The 24254-nt window shown below is 37.2% G+C and overlaps 1 protein-coding gene across 1 annotated transcript in view; it reads left to right on the top strand.

Annotated features, from left to right (window-relative positions):
• The window catches only part of LOC115287139 (complement factor H-like), a 102203-nt gene that overhangs the window by 44661 nt on the left and 33288 nt on the right, over positions 1-24254 (top strand). The window contains exons 8-9 of the mRNA XM_029933397.1: positions 12847-13041; positions 13452-13628. Of these exons, the coding sequence (XP_029789257.1) occupies positions 12847-13041; positions 13452-13628 (372 nt within the window). The remainder of the gene's footprint in view (positions 1-12846; positions 13042-13451; positions 13629-24254) is intronic.

Here is a 24254-nt window from a genome sequence, read left to right as displayed (position 1 = left end):
ATATCAGTCTACTTATGCAAAAGTAGAAGTATATACGAAAGTGTAAGCTTTTGCATTCCTTTTTCCTTTCTCTTTCTTTCTTCCTCCCACCCTCCCTCCCTTCCTTCTTTCCTTCTTTCCTTCCTTCCTTCCTTCCATCCTTCCTTTCTAGCAAGAGAGAAAGAGAGACAGAATTGTAGGCAGGCTCCATGGCTAGTGTGGATCCTGACATGCAATTTGACCTCACAACTGTGTATCAACACCTGAAATAAAATTAAAGGTCAGGCACTTAAATGCCTGAGCCACTATTTTATTTTCATTTGAATGGAATATCTTTTTCTATCCCCTCACTTTAAGTCTATATGTCCTCATCTGAATGGAGTCTCTTATAGACATTATAGATGCATATAGATGGGTCCTTTAAAAAAAAAAACTATTCAGCCACGCTATAATTTTTGATTGGAGTATTGTAGTACATTTAAATTTAAAGTAATTATTGATCGGGTGTACTTATTGCCACTTTGTTAGTTGTTTTCCCTTTTTTTTGTCATTCCTTTTGTCATTCCTTCCTCTCTTGCTCTATTCCTTCATGATTTATTTTCTGTAGTAGTATGCCTAGATTCCTTTCTCTTTTACTTTTGTGCAACTACCAAAAGTTTTTGTTTTGTGATTACCACAAGGCTTCCATAAAACAGCTTATATTTATAAACAGTCTATGTTAACTTTAAAAGAATCTAACTTTCATTGTGTTGTAATGCTCTACCTTTTCAGTCCCCCCATATTTATATTTTTGATTTCACAATTTACATGTTTTGTGTATTCTTTAATAAATTATTGTGGTTATGCTTATTTTTACTTCTTTTACCTCTTTAACCTTCCTACTAACTTTATGATTGACTAACCCACCACTTTCCCAACATTAGATTATTCTGAATTTTACTATATATTTACCTTTACAAAGATTTATAGATTTATATGTTTTCCTATTACAAATTATCACCCCTTTACCTCAACCTAAAGAATTCCTGTTAACAATTCTCATAATGCTGGTCCCATGGTGATTAACTTCTTTAGCTTTTGCTTATCAGGAAAATTTTTTCTCTATGTACCAAGTTGTTTTTCTCTTATTGCTTTTCAGATTCTCTCCCTGTCTTTAACTTTTGACATTTTAACCATAACGTGCATTGGTGTGGGTTTTTGAGTTCATCATATTTGTAACTCCATAGGCTGCCTGAATCTGTATGTCTATTTCTTTCCCAGGGGAAAAAAAAATGTTTAGTCATTATTTCTTCAAAGAAGTTTCCTGCCCCCTTTTTTAAAATAAAATTTTTGAATGTTTATTTTTGAGAGAGAGAGAAACAGAAAGAGAGAGAGACAGAGTGTGAGCAGGGGAGGGGCAGAAGGACAGGGGGCACAGAATCTGAAGCAGGCTCCAGGCTCTGAGCTGTCAGCACAGAGCCCGATGCGAGGCTCGAACTCAGAGATGGCAACATCTTGACCTGAGCTGAAATCAGATGCTTAATGGCTGAGCCACCCAGGGGCCCTTCCTTCCCCTTTCTTCTCCTGGAGCTCCTATAGTGTAAACGTTGGTCTACTGAGGTAGTCCCATCAGTCTCCAATAGTGTGAAGTCTTTACACATTATTATTCCTCTTTCTTTGTGCTGGTTTTATTGGGTGAGTTCTCCCAGCCTGTCTTTAGGAAGGCTCTAGTCTGCTATTGAAATATTTCATTATATTTTTCAGTTCACCTCTTCTATTCCTCAGCTTTGTGACATCTACTTGGTACTTTCTTATATTTTCTATCTCTTTGTTGAAATTCTCCCTATGCTTATCCATTCTTCTCCAAAATATAGTGAGGATCTTTATAACCATTGTTTTGAACTCTTTATCAGGTAAATCTCTTATTTTCATGCAATTAAAGGCTTTTTCTGTGATTTTATCTTATTCTTTCAGTTTTAATGTATTCTTCTGTTCCTTAATTTTCCTTGACTCTCTGTGTGGGTTTCTGGGCATTTTTTTAAAAAAGTCACCACTGGTATTCTTGAAGGAATGGGCTCACTTAGGAGATATTCATTATTGTTCAACCCTAGCCTGGTTCATGGATGTCTCTCAAGTTTTGTGATTGTCTAATCAGCCAACTTTATTTTTAGTGGCTCCCAGTAGTTGAGAGTTTGTCAAGACATGACAGTGTCTCAGAAGGAAGGATCTCAGTCAGCACCTAGATTCAGGCTGATTGGAAGCCACAACCTCAGGCAGCAAAGTTTAAAATATGCAAATACACCTCTTTCTTTTTATTTTTATCCTTTTATAGTTTATTGTCAAGTTGGTTTCCATATAACACCCACCCAGTGCTCTTCCCCACAAGTGCCCTCCTCCATGTCCATCATCCAAATATGCCTCTTTCAAGGGAAGACTGGGAGTTGCCTGCTCCTTCTGAACTGAGCAATGGAGTGATAGCCAGTTCAGAGCTGTTTCTTTATCTGCCATCATCTCTTTGAATTCATGAACACAAGCCCAGCTGGCCACCAGAGACAGGAAATCAAGGGGCAATACCTGAGCATCAATCACAAAACCTGGGTGCCAGATGCAAAAACTGGGCACCACATGCGTGTTTAGCTTCCTTCTAGGAGATACCAACACTTTGGAATACAGCGAAAACATAACTGTGGTCTCTGGAGAGGATTACAACTGGCCCTTAGTTGTCTGTTTAATGAAAAGACTCTCAGGCCTCACCTATGAAGATGATCTAATAGGCATCTTTCACATAAAAGGTATATTCTTTAGTCTCCTACCTCTCTTCTGTGCACTGGGTGGTAGCTGGCTAAGAACTCTTTTCTCCATTTATGACAGTCCTGTGGGACTCACCATCATAAGCATAGCTGGTCACCAGAGCCAAGTGATCTAGCAGTAAACCTTGGATGGCTGACACAGAAGCCAGGGCACTATGGAAAACTGTAAGCTCCCTTCCTAGAGATACCCTTGACCCAGAGCAAGGCAGAGGAATATCACAAAAATGGCTTCCAGTGCCTTTTGTCCCCAGAGAACACCTAAGTAGGCCCCTAGATGTGTGCCAAACCAAAAGTCTGCTCCTCAAGCAAAACTCCAGGAAAGGCCAACAGGCGTTCCATAGAAATACTGAGATTATATTCAGTTTGTATCTACAGTGTGCCTTTGGTGTGGTCTCTGGTCCTGAACTGTCTCTGCAGTTTTTACAATTACATGGGGCCCACAAATACAAACCCCACGGGCCATCAGATCAAGGAATGTCCCCTGGGTGGCTGCCACATAATCCAGTGCACAAGACATAAAAATGGATGCACCAGATCTTTCTACAAATTTCTTTCTAGGAGTTACCAGTACCCTGCAGTGCAGCAGAAGGAAGACCTGAAGATAGCGTCCATCTTCCACGTTTTCTGTGGAGGATTATGATGGGATCTCAGTTTTCCATTTAATTAGAAATTTGCCACTTAGGCCTCAGCAAAAACATTAATCTCAAAGGCCTTTAACAGAAAAAGAGAGGTACTTCAGTCTTTGGCATTCTCCTATGCCCTGAGGGTGGTAGCCTGTTAATAAGTCTTGCTTTATTCGTTACAGTACTTGAGGGCCCACTAGCCACCACAGCATGTGATCTAGAGGAAGTTCCTGGGTGGCAGCTGTAAAACATGGGGTGTCTGAGGAGGACATAAGCTCCTTTCCTAGAGATACCAGTGAGCTGGAAAGAGGCAAGGGAGAACATACAGATGGTGTCTGCTGGAGGAGTCTATCTTTGAGGAGAGTTTTAGTAAGCCCCTAGATGTGTTTTAAATTAAACTCTTGCCCTTCAGGCCAAAACTTTAAGGTAGGCAAATAAGTCTCTTTCACAGAAAGTCTGGGCACTTTTCAGGTGGTTTCCTCTATTCTGGACCCTGGGGTAGGCAAGTCCATGCATGTGGACCATTTAAAAACTGTTTCTCACTTAGCTGTAGCCTGGGTCTTAGGGACACAAGCCACATTGGCTTTCAAGGCCTGATGCTTTGGGGGCTGGTCTGTCAGTTAGATATCTTAAAATTGGGGCACCAGATGTAGGGCTCAAACACTTCACTCCTCAGGGAGAAGCTTGGAGTTTTGAATTCCCTTCCAATTGTGGTCATTATGCTGGAAATGAAGTTTATGTTCAGATTGGATCTCAATTTCTTCCATCCACTTCAATGTGAGCTTTTTGTCATTTGCCCAATGTGTAGGAATAAATCAGCTAGTTTTTGGAGGATTATTCTCCAGACAAAATTATTAAGATTTTATTTCAGACAAAATCTATATAACTGTAGATTCAGTGTGTCCAAGGGAAGAGGTGTGTTCAGGATCTCCTATGTCTCCATCTTGAACCACTTCCATAAGGAAAATATTTAAACATGTTTATGATGGGTTATGGAAATGGTAGATCAGCCCAACTGTATCTGGATCTCACCAGGTTTATTCCATAAGGGACCTTATGAAGTTCTTGTGGACAAGATGGGGAAATTGATCAGTTAGATGGTTTATGAGGTAGTTTGAAATTTCATTAAGTAAACTTACCCAAGTATCAGATTCAGGAAATTGTTCTCATGCCTATTTCATTACTCGTTTGTGTTATCAGATAGTTTAATGATTTAGGGGAAACACAGTACAAATTTGCAACTGGAATTATTCAGGGGGCCATGGTAGTGAATCTGCATTACCACAGATTCATCATTCAAAAAGGATCCTCTGTGCTAAGTTGAATCTAATAATGTGACACTTAGTAGTGATCTTGGGTTTAGGTCAAAGGAATCAGATGGACAAGTACAGACAGATTAGAAGGGGTTTTAAAAATTGGGAAATATTTTAATCAATTTGGAGATCAATTTGAATCAACTATGACAGAATCATCACTACTGTTAATGAGACCACACCCCACATTGATATAAATCTAAGGTAGGATGAGGCTGTTTTAAATCTTGACCATCCCAGTGCTCATCAGACTATATATGAAATACATTTGCTTCAGAGATGATCTCCTAAGAGCATAAAGCATTTTAAGTGTGCCCAGATGAAAGAAAATGGCAAAGGGATTCAAGCCTGTCATAATAATAATACCTACTTTTGTTTTACCCCCTTTGTATACCTTTTGAAAGAAATCTTAGCCGACTTTTTATTCAATTAATATCATTTTTAAAAATTATTATTGGCAAGTCAGCTAACATACAGAGTAGTCTTGGCTTCAGGAGTATATTCCCTTGATTCATCACTTACGTACAATACCCAATACTCATCCAGACAAGTGCACTGCTCAATGCCCATCACCCAATTTCCCCATTGTCCCTACCCTCCACTGCCATCAACCCTCAGTTTGTTCTCTCTATTTAAGAACCTCTTATGATTTGTCTCACTTTCTGTTTGTATCTTATTTATCCTTCTCTTCTATGGTCACCTGTAAGGTTTCTCAAATACCACTTATGAGTGAATCATATGATATTTGTCTTCCTATGACTGGGTTATTTCACTTAGCATAATACCTTCCAGTCCCATCTATGTTGTTGCAAATGGGAAGATTTCATTCTTTTTCATCCCTGAGTAGTAATTGCATTGTATATAAATATACACCATTTTCTTTGGATAAAGAACGGATTTATGGACATTTGGGCTCTTTCCAAACTTTGCAATTATTGATAGTGCTGCTATAAATATTGGGGTGCTTACACTCCTTCAAAACAGCACTCTTATTTCCTTTGGATAAGTTCCTGGTAATGTTATTTCTGTGTGATAGGGTAATTCTAATTTTAAGTTTTTGAGGAACTCCACACTGTTTTCCAGAAAAGCCTCACTAGTTCTGCATTCCCACAAACAGTACAACAGGGTTTCCATTTCTCCACATCCTCGCCAAGATCTGTTGTTTCCTAAGTTGTTAATTTTAGCCACTCTGGTGGGAGTTGGGATCTCAATGTGGTTTTGATTTGTATTTCCCTGATGGTGAGCGATGTTGGACATCTTTTCATGTGTTTGTTTGCTTTCTGGATGTCTTCCTTGGAAAATTATCTATTCATTTTTTCTGCCCATTTTTTTGTGTTTCAGTTGTTCAGTTTGGTAAGTTCTTTATAAGTTTTTGATACTAATGCTTTATCTGGTATGTCATTTGGAAAACTCTTCCCCCTTTCCACTGGTTGCCTTTTAATTTTGTTGATTGTTTTCCTTGCTGTCCCGAATCTTTTGAGCTTCATGAGGTCCCAATAGTTTGCTTTTGCTTTTATTTCTTTGCTTTTGGAGACATGTCAAGTAAGAAGTTGCTGCAGCCAAGGTCAAAGAGGTTGCTGCTTGTTTTCTCCTGTAGGATTTTGATGATTTTCTGTCTCACATTTAGAATTTTCACCCAATTTTAGTTTTTGTGTATGATTTAACAAGTAGTCTAGTTTCATTCTTCTACATGTTGCTGTCCACTTTTCCCAGTACCATTTCCTAAAGAGACTGTCTTTTTTCCATTGGCTACTCTTTCCTGCTTTGTTGCAGATTAATTAGCCATATATTTGTGGTTCCATTTCTTGCTTCTCAATTCTATTCCATTAGTCTAATGGTCTGTTTCTGTACCAGTACCATACTGTTTTGATTATTACAGCTTTGGAATACAAGCTAAAGTCTGGGATTGTGATGCCTCCAGCTTTAATTTTCTTTTTCAACATTGCTTTGGCTATTCCAGATCTTTTGTGGCTCCATATAAGTTTTAGGATTGTTTGTTCTAGGTCTCTGGAGAATGCTGGTGCGATTTTGATTGAGATTGCTAGAATGTGTAGATTGCTTTGGGTACTATCAACATTTTAACAATATTTGTTTTTCTGATTCATGAGCATGGAATGTTTTTCCATTTCTTTGTGTCATCTTCAATTTCTTTTGTAAGCTTTCTGTTTCTTTTAGTGTACAGATCTTTTACCTCTTTGGTTAGGTTTATTCCTAGGTATTTTATGGGTTTTGGTACAATTGTGGATGGGTTCAATTCCTTGGTATCTCTTTCTGTTGCTTCATTATTGGTATATAGAATGCAACCAATTTCTGTACATTAATTTTATATCCTTTGATTTTGCTGAGCTCATACATCAGCTCTACCATTTATTTGGTTGGAGGGGGGGGTCTTTCAGGTTTTGCTAGTAGAGTATCATGTCATTTGTGAAAAGTGGACGTTTGACTTCTTTGCCAATTTGGATGCCTTTTACTTAATTTTGTTGTCTGATTGCTGAGGCTAGCAATTCCAACACTATGTTAAACAACAGTGGTGAGAGTAGACATCCCTGACATGTTCCTCATCTCAGGGGAAAGCTCTCAATTATTCTCCATTAAGGATGATAATAATTCTGGACATTTCATGTATGGCTTTTATGACATTTAGGTATGTTCCTTCTATCCCAATATTCTTGAGGGTTTTTATTAAGAAAAGATGCTGTATTTTGTCAAGTGCTTTTTCTGCATCTATTGACAAGATCATATGGTTCTTATTCTTCTTCTTTTAAGGTAATGTGTCAAGTTTATTGATTAGCGAAAAGCGAACCAGCTCTGCAGCCTGGGAATGACTCCCACTTGATCATGCTGAATGATTCTTTTAATATACTGTTAAATTTGATTTGATAGTATCTTGTTGACAATTTTTCATCAGGGATATTGGCCTGTAATTCCTTTTTAATGGGGTCTTGTCAGGTTTGAAAATCAAGGTAATGCTGGTTTCATATAATGAGTTTCGAAGATTTTCTTTTGTTTTATTTTTTGGAACAACTTGAGAAGAATAGGTATTATCTCTTCTTCAAGTGTCTGGTAGACTTCCCCTAGACAGCCGTCTGCCCCAGGACACTTATTTGTTGGGAGATTTTTGATAACTGAGTAATATCTTCTCTACTTATGAGTTGTTCAAATTTTATATTACTTCCCTTTTGAGTTTGGGTGTGTGTGTGTGTGTGTGTGTGTGTGTGTGTATAATATTTGTCCATTTCTTCCATATTGTCCAGTATTTTGGCATACAGTTTTTCATAGTATCCTCTATAATTGTTTGTATTTCGGGGGGTTGGTTGTGATCTCCCCTCTTTCCTTTGTGTTTTATCTATTTGGGCCCTCTCTCTTTTCTTTTGGGGAAGTCTGACTAGAGGGTTATCAATTTTGTTTATCCTTTCAAATAACCAGCTCATAGATTCATTGATCTGTTCTACAGTTTTTTGGATTCTATATTGTTTATTTCTGCTATGATATTTATTATTTCTCTTCTTCTGCTGGCTTTAGCCTTTCTTTGATGCTGCCTTTTTGGTTCCTTCTGGTGTGAGATTAGGTTGTATATTTAGGACATTTTCTGCTTCTTGAGATAAGCCTGAACTGCAATGTATTTTCTTCTTAAGACTGCCTTTGTTGCATACAAAAGATTTGGACTGTTGTGTCTTCATTTTCATTTGCTTCGATATATGTTTTTAATTTCTTCTTTAATTGCTTGGTTGACACATTCATTCATTAATAGGATGTTCTTTAATCTCCATATATTTGGAGGCTCTCCAAGTTTTTTTCTGGTGGTTGATTTCATGTTTCATAGGTTCTGAAAACACTAATGGTATGATCTCAAGCCTTTTTATACTTGTTGAGAGCTGTTTTGTGACCCAGCATCTGATCTGTTTTGGAGAATGTTCCATATGCACTTGAGAAAAATATGTATTCTACTTCTTTGGGATGAAAAGTTCTGAATATAGCTGTTTAAACCCATCTGGTCCAACGAATCATTCAGAGTTGTTGTTTCCTTACTGATTTTCATCCTAGACGTTCTTTCTGTTGTTGCAAGTGAAGTATTGTTATCTATACATTTATTCATGTTTGTGATTGACATATATTTTGTTGCTTTGCAAAGTTGGGGGCAGAAACAGTTTTAATTGTTAGCTCTTCTATATGGATAGACCCCTTAATTGTGACATAATACCCTCCTTCATCTCTTATTACTGTCTTTGTTTTAAAATCTAATATATCTCATATAAGTATGGTTACTCTGGCTGTTTTTGTGCTGTCCAGTAGCATGATGGTGGTTCTCCATCCTTTCATTTTCAATCTGCAGCTGTTGTCAGGTCTCAAATGAATCTTGTGTAGGCAGCATATAGATGGATCTTGTTTTTGATCCATTTGGATACTCTATGTCATTTGATTGGTGTATTTAGTCCCTTAACATTCAGAGTGATTAACAAAAAATGTGGATTTCGTGTCATTGTGTTATCTGTAGGTTTCATACTTATAGTGATGTCCCTGGTCCTTGTAGTTGTTGCTGCTTTCCACTCAGAGTCCCCCTTACAATCACTTGCAGAACTGGTTTAGTGGTCATGAACTCCTTTAGTTTTTATTTGTCTTGGAAAGCCTTTATCTCTTCTATTTTAAATGATCGCCTTGTCAGATAAAGGATTCTTAGGTGCATGTTTTTCCTGTTCAGCACATTTAATGTTTCCTGCTACTCCATTCTGACCGTCTATGTTTCACTGGACAGGTCTGCTACTGCTCTTATGTGTCTACCCTTTTATACTAAGGCCCATTTTCCCCTAGAAGTGTTCAGAATCCTCTCTTTGTCTTTTGCAGTTTCACTATATGTCCTGATGTTGACCTGTTTTTGTTGATTTTGAAGGGAGTTCTCTGTATGTCTTGGGCTTGGATGACTGTTTCCTTCCCCAGATAAGGGAAGTTCTCAGCTATAATTTGTTCAAATAAATTTTCTGCCTTTTTTTCTCTCACTTCTTCTGGAACTCCTTTGATATGGATATTGTTTCATTTCATTGAATCACTTAGGTCTCTTATTGCCCCTTGTGGTCTCGTAATTTTCTTTCTCTCTTCAGCTTCATTCTCCATAATTTTATCTTCTAGGTCACATATTCCTTCTTCTGCTTATTCCATCCTCGTTGTCACCTCATATATTGAGTTTGCATCTCATGTCTTAATTCATTATATCTATTTCTTAGGTCTCTAATTTCTATAGCAATAGATTCTCTGCTGTTCTCTAAGCTTTTTTCAAGCCAGGCTATTAGTCATAAGACTAATAGCCTGAGTGGCTCAGTTGGTTAAGCGTCTGACTCGGCTCAAGTCATGATATCACAGTTCATGGGTTCGAGACTGGTGTCAGGCTCTGTGCTGACTGCTGGCTCAGATCCTGGGGCCTGTCTTCAGATCAGTTCTACGCCAGTAGATAAGCAATTGCCATGCAATGAGAAGTGGGTTGTTGTGTCAGCAGGTGCCATCACAAGGGGCCGCTATTCTGTTCCCTGAAGCTGCACCATGTTGGTGATGGGGAGTAAAATGGCAACACCCCAATTTCTCCTCCCCAGACTGGGTGTCTTAAACCATGCTGTTGAGGCAGCCCCCACAGAGTAGCGTGGGCAGGGGGCTTGCCCTGTCCCACAGTTTTCCCATGTCTCTTAGGTGCTAGGCTGGGGTTCAAAACCTGTGTCTTAAAGGACCCAGAACCAGTTCTAGGATAGGGCTGCTCCACCCTGCCAATATGGCTGACACATGCAACATCTTTTAACCTTGGGGGCTCTTCCACAGTACTCAGGGTAGGGGCTGTTCTCCCCCAGACTGCCCATGAGATCGGGTACCACATTGGGGCTAGCTCCCTTCCCCACAGGCACATACACATGGGAGCAGATTTCTTCTGTAGAATGGCACACTCTTTTGAAAACTCCAATCTTCAGGTCCAAAGACTTCACAGAATAGCCTAGCACTCTCCATATATTTCTCATATCCAATTCGTGATCTGGAGAAGTTTTCCCCTTGTCCTAATATAATACTGCAGTCCACAGCTTCTCTTTCTCTCCCTTTTGTCTTTTCACAGAAGGGAATCCTTCCCCTGCAGGCTGTTGATGCTTTGTCTCCCCCAGTTCACATACACACACCACTGTCCTGCCAAGCTGTCTCCCTCCACCTGTGGTGATTTTTCTGTCACTCTGCAGATAGATTTCCTGGGTAGTCCCGGGGTTCTGACCTCAGTACAGCTGTTTGAGGGATGAGGGAAATCTCGCTCCCTCTACTTCTCCACCACCTCACTCCTAATTGATACCCTTTGAAACATCGAATAGGTGGATAACCAAAGTTGTTCTGAAATCAGACCACTGGGATTCAGATCTCTTCTTTACAATTTTAAGAGCAATTTATTTGAGTTCTTTACAACTGAAGTCCTGCAAATTCAAACACTGAAGTTTGCCCTACGTAGAATGATTGTTAAATGACACTCATCTTGATGTGTCATAATGAAACTCATCCAAAGATAAAGGGGAAATAATCTAACTCTTCAAAACGTAGTGGAGAAAAATACTAGTGGGTCACTTAAAAGGAATAAGACTAAAGGAGCATTTTGATCCCAACATTGGGAGCTTCAAAAATGTGATCAAAAATTTATCAATAAGAGCTATGGACTATAGGCCAAGACTTTCTATCTAGAGAAGGTATCATATACAAATATTTATTAAAGAAAAACATTGGTAAATGCAAGGATTCAAACTGTATAATCCACATAACAAATCTACTGAAACTACTGGAAACTTTCTCTAATCAAACAAAAGAGAAAATACATCAGTGTACTTAAGATGAAGGTGATAATACTTGGTGTGGTGAATGTGTGTGTGTGTGCGTGTGTGTGGGTTGGAACTTTTGTTCATGTGTTGCACAGAGTTGTAATAGTATCATTTTCTGGGGGGAAAAAACTAATGCTAGTCTGATATTTAAAGTACTGGATTATCTCTAAGCATCCAATGAGCATCAAATGAAAAGGAAATTTTTTTCTGAAATATACTATGTATAAATGTGTTATAAACAACATAACACTTATACATATGTCAAACATTCAATACACATGAATAACTGGATAGCATGCAATTTTATTAAACCTCAATTAAAATATGACATTCTGGTGTTTAAAAAAAATTGACCTATGGCTGCATTAAAAGTTCGCTTTTATTCAAAATAAGATATATTGACATATATGACATATTTATAAATGCCTCACATATATGATATACACATTTTAATATGTCACTTATATATTATGTGTATGTAACATGTGTGTCATATATATCACATATATCCTATGACATTCTATGTATGACATTTTAAAACACCTCTTATATATGACAATGTTACATATTTTGAAATACCTCGTTCTCCACTTGAAATTAGAAATAGCAATAAAGTGTTTACCATAATGTTCACTATTTGGATATTAAGAAACAGTACTAATTCATTTCTCTGATTAAATAAAGGAGAAAATTTTCCATGATGATTTGTTTGAGGCGTTAATAAGAATTGTATTTTTCTCTATGAAATAAAAGTTTTGTGTTTCTCTTTATTTCTTACATTATTTGAATAAATAAATAAAATTAATTAATTAATGTTAATATAAGAAAAATTATCCCATGATATTCCTACATTGAGTTGGTGTGATAAGAAAAGGCAGGGTTCTGATTTCTGATGAGAAGAGAAAAGAAGAAAAAAAAACAGGAAGATAGATGATCAGAGCAATAAAATCAATACTTCCAATGCTCAACCAAGTTGCTTATTTAATGAGCCAGAGCTAGGATATGCATACTTAATGAGAATTCATTCAATAGATCTATAGAGTTTTGTTTCTCCAGAGTCTCCATGCAAGTTTATATATCACAGGACACACAAGATGTGATTTTAACTTCATTAGCTGTAATTTCATCACATATCCAAGTCGTCTGAAATTTACACCTTTCCTTCTCTGAAAAAACCTGACTCAATCAGTGAAATTGTGCTAAGAGGATAGAATTCACCAATGAAACATTGTATTTCCAATTTGATTTTTTATTAAGGTAAAACATCATTTATACTGCTTTTGGTTTTGTTTTTGTTTTTTTTTTTTTCTTCCAGGGAATTATTGTGATTTTCCAAAAATAAAACATGGCAGTTTATACAATGAATTTTGGTATAGAGGAAGCTTTCCAGTACGTGTAGGACAAAAATTTTGGTATTCCTGTGATTCCAATTTTGCGACCAATTCACAAGAGCCCTGGGAATATATTCATTGCACACAAGACGGATGGTCACCAGAGGTACCATGCCTCAGTGAGTAATCCCTTTTATAATTGTATTTGTGTAAATATTTCACATAGTGGAGAGGAGAACCACATAAATGAGTACAATTAAGCCTATTTTGACAAAAAGAAGGCCAAGGGATAAATTTTCTTAGCAAAAATGCCAATATAAGCTCGTTTTATGAGGAGCTCTGCCTAAAATCACATTAGAGGTAAAGTTAGAGGCTTTTTGAAAATACCTATATCATTTACAAGCATCTTAATTATAAATACTAAAGATAAATAATATTGAATATTGATTTTTTTTCTTTTTCAACATTTGACAGAGGCTTTATTTTTGGATACTTACCCATTATAGTTAAAATGTTGTGCAAATGATTTTTAATTAGCTATTTTCATTGAATTTATGGGCTTAAAATTATTTATTTTTATGATTTTTAGGACAATGTATTTTCAATTTTTTGAAAAATGGAAATTATCCAAAACCAGGAAGAAAATACTTACAGGGTCAGTCTGTAAGAGTTGACTGCAAACCTGGCCACAGTCTTCCAAATGAGCAGACTGAGATGACGTGTACAGAGGACGGCTGGTCCCCTCCCCCCGAGTGTTTTCTTCTCGGTAAGTAAATGGTCTGCGATCCCAGAATATTTATGGTTTTCAACCCTTCATCGATATTAACTGTAACAAAATATTTATATCAACTTTCTTATTTACACCACTGAATCTACTTACTTGTATTTTTCCAAGTTTGTATGAAAATATATACAAATTTCCTGATACATATATGCAAAATAAATGTCTGATGATAGGCATTAGTGAAGAAAACAGTAATGCAACTACAAAGAAGAAACCTGTAATGATAGGGTGACACCAGCAGGGGAAATAGGAAGATGTGGTGGAGTAGGAGGATCCTAGGCTTGCCTCATCCCTTGTGATGAAATATCAAATCATCCTAATCATCCTAAATACCCCGGCGATTGACCTGAAGACTGGAAGAACAGATTCACAATTAAAGGGGCAGAACAGGCCGCATTACAGAAGTAAGATATACAGAGATGCAGGTTTTACTTCCAAACTGAGAAGAAAAGGACTGTGGCCACTTAGGGGGAAGGGAGTAGTGATCACAGAGAAGGGTAAGTGACAGACTGACACACCGAGGAGCATACAGGAAAAATGAAACCCCATAGAAATTAGCTTGGAAAGGGAGAGGGGACACATATTGTGAATTTCTGCAACCAGTGGGGCTTAAAGCCTGAGGTTTGAAAGCTCATTGTGCATAAGTCTGGGAGAGTTCAAAGGGCATTGGGGCTGCTCTTGGAGACAAGGCAAAGAGTCAATGGACATACAACATGGAAACAGCAACCTGAAGAGCACTTGGAGCACACAGGGGAGGTTATTTGCTCATCCTGGAGCACGTTGCACAAAGACAGCATTCACGGCGACCCCTCTGGAAACAAGGGAACTGGCAGTTGCCATTTTCCTCTCCTGCACTTCAATATAAACATAAGGTCAACTGTGGGAACCAGCACAGGGCCCACTGTCACTATACGACTGGCCTACAACAAGCCCTGCCTCCCCATGGAAGGGAATCCCCCTTCCCAGTCACACTTGCCTCAGTTCCATGGCGGGCGGCCCCAAGCACAAAAGAGCAGACCAAATCCCTGCCCAAAAGGTACCTCCCACCTTGGGAGGATTTTTTGGGGTTTTTTGGCGGGGGGTTGTTTTTGGTCGTGGTGGGTGGTGGGAGCTTGATTCCAGCAGCTGTGTTGAGAAGTCTTACCTCACAAGCAGACCAGAACACACCAAGTTAAAACTCACCACATTCAGGTGAGGAACCAAACACTGCTCACAACAGGCAGAGAGAGCCTCTGCAGATGAGTGACCAGAAAGATAAAGCAGTCAGGACACAACAGCAGTGTGCACAGAGCCCACTTAGAGACACTCCCTGAGGTGCCAGGTCCTGGGGGAAAAGGGTCATCACACCTCACAACATGACAGAAACTCTTTTTCATAAGACCATCACTCTCAAAAACAGGAGAAGTAGCTGATTTTTCTAACACAGAGAGGCAGGTACAGAAACTTAGACAAAATGAAAACACAGCAATATTTGTCCTAAATGAAAGAACAGTACAATGCCACATCCATGGATCTAAGTGAAACAGATATTAGGAAAATATCTAATAGAGATTTTAATTTACTAATTATAAAGATACTGGGCTTGAGAAAAAAAAAATCCAAAACATGAGTGAAAGCCTTACTACAGAGATAAGGAATAACATAGCAGAGATAAAGGGCTCAATAAACAAAATCAGAAACACACTTGGTGGAATGAACAGCATGTTGGAAGAGTAAGAGAAATGACACAATGGCCTACACGACAAACCAGTGGGAAGTCATCAAGCTAAACAAAAGAGAGAAAAAGAAATAGGCAAAATGAGAATAGATTTAGGGAACTCATTACTCCATCACACATAACAACATGCATTTTAGAGGATTCCCACAAGGAAAAGCAAGAAAATTTATTTGAAGAATTAAGAGCAGAAAACTTTCCTAAATCTGGGGGTAGGAAACAAATATCCATATCCACAAGGCACAGAGAACCCCCAGGAAAATCAACAAAAGCAAACTCACAGAAACATATATAATGTAATTAAATTGGCAAAACATACAGGTATAGGAAAAACATTTTAACTACCAAGGCAAAAAAAAAAAAAAGAAAAGAAAAAAGAAAGAAACAAAGAAAGACAATCACATACAAAGGAAAACTCATAAGGGTACTAGGGTATTTTTCAGCAGAAGCTAAATAATAAAGAGGACAACCCAACAAAACGATATAACAATTGTAAATATTTATGCACTCAACATGTAAGCTTCCCTATAAATAAAAGTAAATAACAAATAGAAAAATATTAAACATTCATAATAACTGACAGTAGGAGATTTTCACATCCACTTACATCTAAGGACAAGATCATTTAAACAGATAACCACAACTTTGAATGACACATTGGAACAAATGGATTTAGCAGATATTTTGAGAACATTACATCCTAAAACAGCAGAATACATATACTTTTCAAATGCACGTGGAACATTCTCCAGAATAGAACACATATTAGGCCATAAAACAAGCCCCAACAAATTCAAAAGGTCAAAATTACACCATGCATCTTTTCTGAATACACTATTATGAAACTAGAAGTCAACCACAAGAAAAAATCCGAAAAGACCATAAATACATGAAAGTGAAGTAACATGCTAATTAACAATGAATGGGTCAAGCAGGAAATAAAGGAAAACACAAAAAAAACTACATGGAAACAAGTGAAAATGAAAACACCACACTTCAAAACCTTTGGGATGCAGCCACACTGGTTCTAAGAGGAAGTTTATAGCAATAAAGGTCTACTTCAAGAAGCAAGAAAAAAATTCAAATAAACAACTTCATCTGACGCCTGAACAAGCCAGAAAAACAACCACAAACCAAACCTCAAAAAACAGAAGGAAGGAAATAATAAGGATTAGAGCAGAAATAAATGGGGGCACCTGTGTGGCTCAGTCAGTTAAGCATCCGACTACAGATTAGGTCATGATCTCATCGTTTGTGAGTTCAAGCCCCATGTCGGGCTCTGTGCTTCTAGCTCAGAGCCTGGAGCCTGCTTTGGATTCTGTGTCCTTCTGTCTCTACCCATTCCTGCTTGCACTCTGTGTCACTCTCAAAAAAGAAAAACGTTAACGGGGTGCCTAGGTGGCTCTGTCGGTTAAGCGTACGACTTTGGCTCAGGCCATAATCTCATGGTTTGTGGGTTCGAGCCCCACGTCAGGCTCTGTGCTGACTGCTAGCTCAGAGCCTGGAGCCTGTTTTCAGATCCTGTTAATCCTTCTCTCTCTGACTCTCCCCTACTCACGCTCACGCTGTCTCTCTCTCTCTCTCTCTCAAAAATAAAATTTAGAAAAAAAAAGAAAAACGTTAAATTTTTTTTAAAAAAAGAAAGAAATGGTATAGAAACCAACAATAGAACTTATCAAAGAAACCAGGAGCAAGTTCTTTGAAAAATTAACAAGTGATAATCTGCTAGGCATACTATCAAGAAAAAAAGAGAAAGAACCCAAATAAATTAAGTCACAAATAAGAGAGGAGAAATAAAAACCAACACCACAGAAATGCAAACAATTATATAAGAATATTGTGGAAAACTATATTCCATAAACGTGGGTAATCTGGAAGAAATGAATAATTTTCTAGAAACGTAAACCTACCAAAACTGAACAGGAACAAGTAAGAAAGTTAACAAGCCATTAACAGAGGGCGAAAAAATCAGTAATCAAACACCTCCAACAAACAAAAGTCCAATAGTAGATGACTACACAAGTGAATTCTACCAAATATTTAAAGAAGAGGTAATACCTATATTTCTCAAAGTATTCCAAAAATGAGAGAAAGAAGGAAAACTCCCAAATTCATTTGATGAGGCAGCACTACCCTGACACCAAAACCAGGTAAAGACACCATAAGAAAAGAGAACTATGGGTAAATATTTCTGATGAATATGGATGCAAACATCTGCAGGGGACCAGCCCACGCACCCCAGTTGAGTAGGTGGTTGGTGTCGGCGAACTATCTATAGGAAAGAAAGAAGACAGACAACGTGAATGGTGGTAAAGCCACACTTTACTAAGGTAGTCAGTGTCCTTTATGCCATAGGGGATTACATAGTTTATGGTCCTTGAAAAAGTAAAAACATGTTCTGGGAAGTATCATATTTTATCACAGAAGAGAGAACAGCCATGAGAACAGAAGTAAAAAAAAACAGGAATGAGGGATTCTGTCTCTCAAAGAATTTTCTTCAAGGCCCTTTAGCAGTTATTCCTGGGAAAGACGCTTATCATTCAAGAAGTTAATTTTAGACAGAGGATTGTGTTTGCCCCCAACAGTAGGCAATGAGCTGGGAACAAAAATAATGTAAGGGAAAGCTGGTGTCACTAATTGACCCAAGTTGATTCAAAACTTAAAAGTATATGCCTTTTTGCTTTTGCAAAGAAAATCATAAACAGGTTAAACAGAAGCCACATGTGCAACCCAGGAGGCCAAATGTTGTTTCACAGTCTTTGGACTTGTTCCACAACTTCCCAAATAGTTCTCCGGTGCCCCGGAGGCATAGCCATCAATGGTCACTTATATAGATTCTTCTGTGTCCCTGAGGCAGTGCCATCAACGGTAGCTATGGGGGAGGTTTTTTGGCCTACTGGGCCCCAACAAAAATCCATTACAAATACTACAAACCAAATTCAACACATTAAAAAATTATCCACCCACATCAAGTGCTGTCTTTTCCTGTCTTATACCCAGTGATTTCTTCCTGAGGTGCAAGGATGATTCAATATTCACAAATCAATCAATGTGATGTATCACATCACTCAAACCACATCAATAAGAGAGAGGATAACAAACATATGATCATTTCAACAGATGCCAAAAAAGCATTTGAGAAAATATAACATCCATTCATGATAAAAGTCTCAACAAAGTAAGTTTTGAGAGGACATAGCTCAACATTAAAAAAAAGGCCCTACACAAAAAACACACAACTAACATCATCCTTCAAGGGGAAAAACTAAGAGCTTTTCCTCTAAGATTAGGAACAAGACAAGGTTGTCTACTCTACCACTTTATCCAATATAGTACTGGAAATCTGAGCCCCTGCAGTCAGACAACAAAAAGAAATAAAAGGCATCCAAGTCAGTAACAAAGAGGTAAACCTTTCACTGTTTAGGGATGACATAATTTTGTATATAGAAAACCCAAAAGATTCCCACTGAAACCTGCTAGAACTGAAACGAATTCAGAAAAGTTGTAGGATGCGAAATCAATGTACAGAAATTTGTTGCCTTTCTGTACAATAATAATGAAGCATCAGAAGAGAAACAACACGTGTTGGTGAGGATGTGGAGAAAGGGGTACGCTCTTGCACTGTTGCAAATGCAAACAGAGTGGAGCAGCCACTCTGCAAAAGAGTGTGGAAGTGCCTAAAAAAGATGAAAATGGAATTGCCGTATGAACCAGCAATCATACTCCTGGGTATTTACTCAAGGAATACAGAAATACTAATTCGAAGGGATACATGCACCCCTATGTTTATAGCTGGAAGTAGTCTACATATCTATTGATTGATAAATGAATAATGAAGAGGTGGTGTAAATTATATATATATATATTATTCAGACACGAAAACGAATAAAATCTTGCCATTTGCAGCAACATTTTGGAGCCAGACAGTATAATGCCAAATGAAATGAGTCAGTCACTGAAACACAAATACCATATGATTTCAGTCATATTTGGTATTTAAGACACAAAACAAATAAAAAATTGGGGAAAATGTTAGAGAGTGAGAAAAACCAAAAAGAAAAAAAAATTCCTTTAACTGTAGAGAACAATGTGAGAGTTATCAGAGGGGAGAAAGATGGGACATGGGAGACGTAAAATAGTGATGTCATGATGAGCACTGGGTCATGTATGGAATTGTTGAATCACTATATCATACACTGAAAATAACATAACACTGTATGTCAGTGAAAATAAAAACTCAAATACATACATACTTACATACATACATACATACATACAGTCAATCTTGGGGAAAAAAATGGAGTGACACCAGCTAGATGTCAGAACACAAGTTTCAGTTCTTCCTGGCCAAGATCAACAATTTTGACAATCACCCACAGAAAGCACTTTTCTAAGAGTCTGGGAATCTAGCAGAAGTTTCAGCACATCATGACAGATAAAAGATCCAAGAATGGGTGCACTGAAGAGGATGAATGAAACATTTTTTACTTATCTGAGTCACTCCTTTTTGAAAGGGGCACACTTCAGTTCCAAGAGAGACCCACTCAGCCTGCAATTTCTCCATTGGGGGAAAGAGTGTGTGAGTGATCATGTGGCTTCTTCAGCTGTATGGGTCACTGACCAAAAAGCCCATTTCTTTCTAACTACATCCAGAATACTGAGGTGATCTTCATGAGTGAGGGCAATGAGGAAAGCTTGGACCACAACAGTCAGGGCTCAGAATTCCTGAAGGGACACAGATCCTACTAACCACTTTGCAGACTACATTGGGTGGCCTACCTACTAGCCACTGGGGATGACTCGCCTGCAGATCTTCTCACCTAATGGTAACCCCAACATTCTACATACCCACTATCCATTGGCCTACTCCTTATGTATCCCCAAAGGTAGTGAATGCAGGAGTTTTCAGATGGCTAGTGAGCATGTGTAGAAATCCAAACTGACTCCAAAGATACAGTAAAAAGAATGTACTTGAGCATTCAGCATTACCTCCAGGAAATCAAACAGAAATCAGTGAGGACCCTGACTGGCTTTGCAGGATTGGAAAAAGGCATACCATCCAAAAATTTCCTCTTACAAGGTAGTAAGACATAGGGAACAGATATATCCATTAAAAAGTTTTTTAAAAACCCTCAAAATCCCTAACAAGTATGACAGAAAGCATTTCTCTCCCAATGGCAGTCAGGAAAGACCAGAGGAAGTGAGACCTTCTTCAAATGCAAAGACAAATAGTGCAAGACTTTAAGAAACATGAACAAATTAAGGTAACATGACACCACCAAAAGAACGCAGCACTTTCCCAGTAACTTACCCTAAATAATGAAGATTTATGATTTTCATGATCAAGAATTTAAAACAGTAGCTTTAAGGAAGTTTAGTGAGCTACAAGAAAACACAGAAAGAAAATTTAAAAACTCAGGAAAACAATGAGTTATAAATTATAAGAAGAACCACCCAGAAAGTCCAGAACTGAAGAATATAATGAATGAAATGAAAAATACAACAAGGAGGGGTTCTGGTTCAGGTCATGATCTTGCAGTTTGTGGGTTTGAGCTCTGCATCGGGCTCTGTGCAAACAGCTAGCTCAGAACCTGGAGCCTGTCTTCAGATTCTATGTTTCCCTCTCTCTCTAACCCTCCCCTGCTCATACTGTCTCTCTGTCTCTCTCTCTCTCTAAAAAAAAAAAAAAAGAAAACATCAAAAAATATTTTTTAAGAAAAATACAATAAAGAGCATCAATAGCAGATTGTATCAAGCAGATGAAAGAATTTATGAAGTAGAAGAGAGGTCATTTGATGTCTTCTTGTCAGAGGAGAACAAAGGAGAAAGAATTACAGAGTAGAGAGAGTGTATATGAATTGTAGGAGACTATCAGAGGAGACATTGTAGGCATTATGTGAGTCCCAAAGGGGAAGAGATAAAGAAAGGGACGGAAAGTTTACTTAAGGAAGTAGTGGCTGTGAATTTTCCAATCTGGGAAGAGATAAAGACTATCAAAATCAAGAAGCTCATTAAGTCCCCTGTACAGTTTCAACCCAAAGAAATCATCTCAAAGACACATTACAACAAAACTGGCTAAACCCAATGAAAAATAATTTTGAAAGCAGCAAGAGAGAAAAAAATACATAAGATACAAAGGCAGTCCTATAAGAGGTGTTTATAGTGATAAATACCTACAGTAAAGATAAGAAATGATCTGAAATATACAACCTAACTTTACTCATCCAAAAACTATAAATAGCATGGGGAACCTGTGTGGCTGAGTGGGGTGAGCACCAAACTCCTAATTTTGGGTCAGAACGTGATCCCAGGGTCACGAGTTTAGCCCCACATTGGATTCTGCCCTTGAGTGTTGAGCCTGCTTAAGATTCTCTCTCCTTCTGCCCCTCCCTGATTCGTGATCTGTCTGTCTCTCTCTCTCAAATAAATAAAATGAAAGAAAGTTTATTAAAAAAAAAACAGTAAAAAGTAGAACACTAAGCCTATAATTAAAAAGCCAGGAAATAACAGAAATCCGAGTGAAAATATATAAAATAAAAACTAAAATGACCAACATTAATGCTTATTTTATTTTCAAAATAGAAACAAAATTGACAAGCCTAAGTTGAGTAAGAGAGAGATCAAATAAATAACATGAGAAGTGAAATTGGAGACATTCAACTGATGCCAGAGAAATCCAGATGTTCATAAGAGACAACCATAAACAGTTACACACCAACAAATTGGATAACTTAAGGAAATTGATAAGTTCCTGGAAACAGAAAACTTGCAAAGACAAAATCATTAAGAATAGAAAATCTGAACAAACCAAACCAATAACAGGGAATAAGACTGAATCATTAATTTAAAATATCTCTTCAAAGAAAAGTCTGGGAACAGAAGCTTTTATTGGTAATTTAAAGAATTAATACCAATTCTTCTCAAACCATTCCAAAGACTTGAAAGGGAGTAGGAGGCACTTCCAAAACCACTTTACAAGATCAGCATTACTTTATACCACAGCCAGACAAGGACACTAAAAAAATAAGTTAATAAATTGTAGGCCAACGTCACTGATAAATATAAATATTGAAGTGCTCAACAAAATATTAGCAAAGTGAATTTAACAGCACATTAAAAGATTCATACACCATGGTGAAGTTGGGTTTATCTATGGGACTCAAGGATGATTGGTCAGATGCAAATCAGTAATGTGATATACCACATTAACAATAAGAAGGATAAAAATCCTATAATCAGAAAGATAAAAAAATCATTTGACGCAACTCAATATCCATTTATGATGAAAACTCTCAACAATTAGGTATTGAAGAAATGTACATCAACATGATAAAGACAATAAATAAGAAGCCCATAATTAAAGATAGTGAAAGAAGCAAAATTATCTGCTTGCAGATATCACATTACAGAGAGAAAAACATAAAGAATCCACTCAAAAAATGTTAGAATTGATAAATGAATTCAGGAGAGTTGCAGGATACAGACTCAATATACAAAAACTTGTTGTATTTCTGTACCCTAATAAAGAATGATCACAAAGAGAAATTTTAAAAACAATCCCAGCTACAATAGCATGAAAAACTGTCAAACACCTAGGAATAAATCCATCCAAGGAGGCAAAATATTTGTATCCTGAAAACTGTAGACAATTGTGAAATAAACTGAAGAAGCTGTAAATAAATAGCAACGTAGGCCATGTTCATAGAACAGAAGAATTAATGTCATTAAAATGTGCATACAACCAAAAGAAATCAATTCATACAATACTGATATCAATATTGATACAATACAAGATCCCACTGACATTCTCCATAGAAATAGAATAAACAATCCTAAAATTTTTGTGGGACCAAAAGGACTCCCAAATAGCCAAAGCAATCTTGAGAAAGAAGAGCAAAGCTGAAGGCATCCTGCTCCCTGATTTCAATCCATATTATAAAGTTATACAAATGAAAACACTATCCTATTGGTAGATCAGTGGAACAGAGTCAGGAGCCAGAAATAAACTCACACTTATATAGTTCATTAAAATTTGACAAGGGAGCCAAGAAAACACAATGATGAAAGTAATGTCTTCAGTAAATGGTGTTGGAAAAGCTAGATATCCACAAGCCAAACAATGAAACCACTGTATTAAACCACTGATGAAAATAAACTTTTAGACAAATTAAAGGCTTAAATAAATTATATAAAATTTGTGCCAGAGCTTCTACTTAGCAAATCAACAAAATGAAAAGGCAACCTGTAGAATGAGAGATAATATTTGCAAGCCATAGATCTGATAAGACAGATATATATATACACATATATATACATATGTATATATATATTTATATAGATTATATATTCTACAACTTATACAACTTAATAGCAAAATATCCAATACAATTAAAAATGGACAAAGATCTCTATAGACACTATGCTGAAGAATACATACAATTGGCCAATTGATACTCAAAATCACTAATCATCAAGCATATGCAAATCAAATCCACAATGAAATATCACCTTATACCGGGTAAGACATCTTTCATCAAAAAGACAAGACACACCAAGTGTTGGTAAGAATGTGGAGTAAAGGGAACACTTGTATACTTTGGATGATAATGTAATTTGTTATAGGCATATGGAAAACAGTATGCAAGTTCCCCAAAAAGTAAATAGAACTACTATATGATCTAGCCATTCCACTTCTGGTATATATCTGAAGGAAATGAAATCAGCATCTTGAAGAAGTATCTGCACCCTCAATTTCATATAGGTTTATTCACAATAGCCAATATATAGAAAGAACCTAAGTGTCCACGGACAGATGAATGGATAAGAAAGATATGATACATCTATCTAAATATATAGAGAGATATATATAGACAATGAAATATTATTCAACTATG

Source organism: Suricata suricatta, chromosome 3, assembly GCF_006229205.1.
Source record: "Suricata suricatta isolate VVHF042 chromosome 3, meerkat_22Aug2017_6uvM2_HiC, whole genome shotgun sequence".
In the NCBI taxonomy this organism is placed as follows: domain Eukaryota; kingdom Metazoa; phylum Chordata; class Mammalia; order Carnivora; family Herpestidae; genus Suricata; species Suricata suricatta.
Note: the sequence above shows the minus strand (reverse complement) of the source record. Positions and strands in the feature narration are given on the sequence as shown.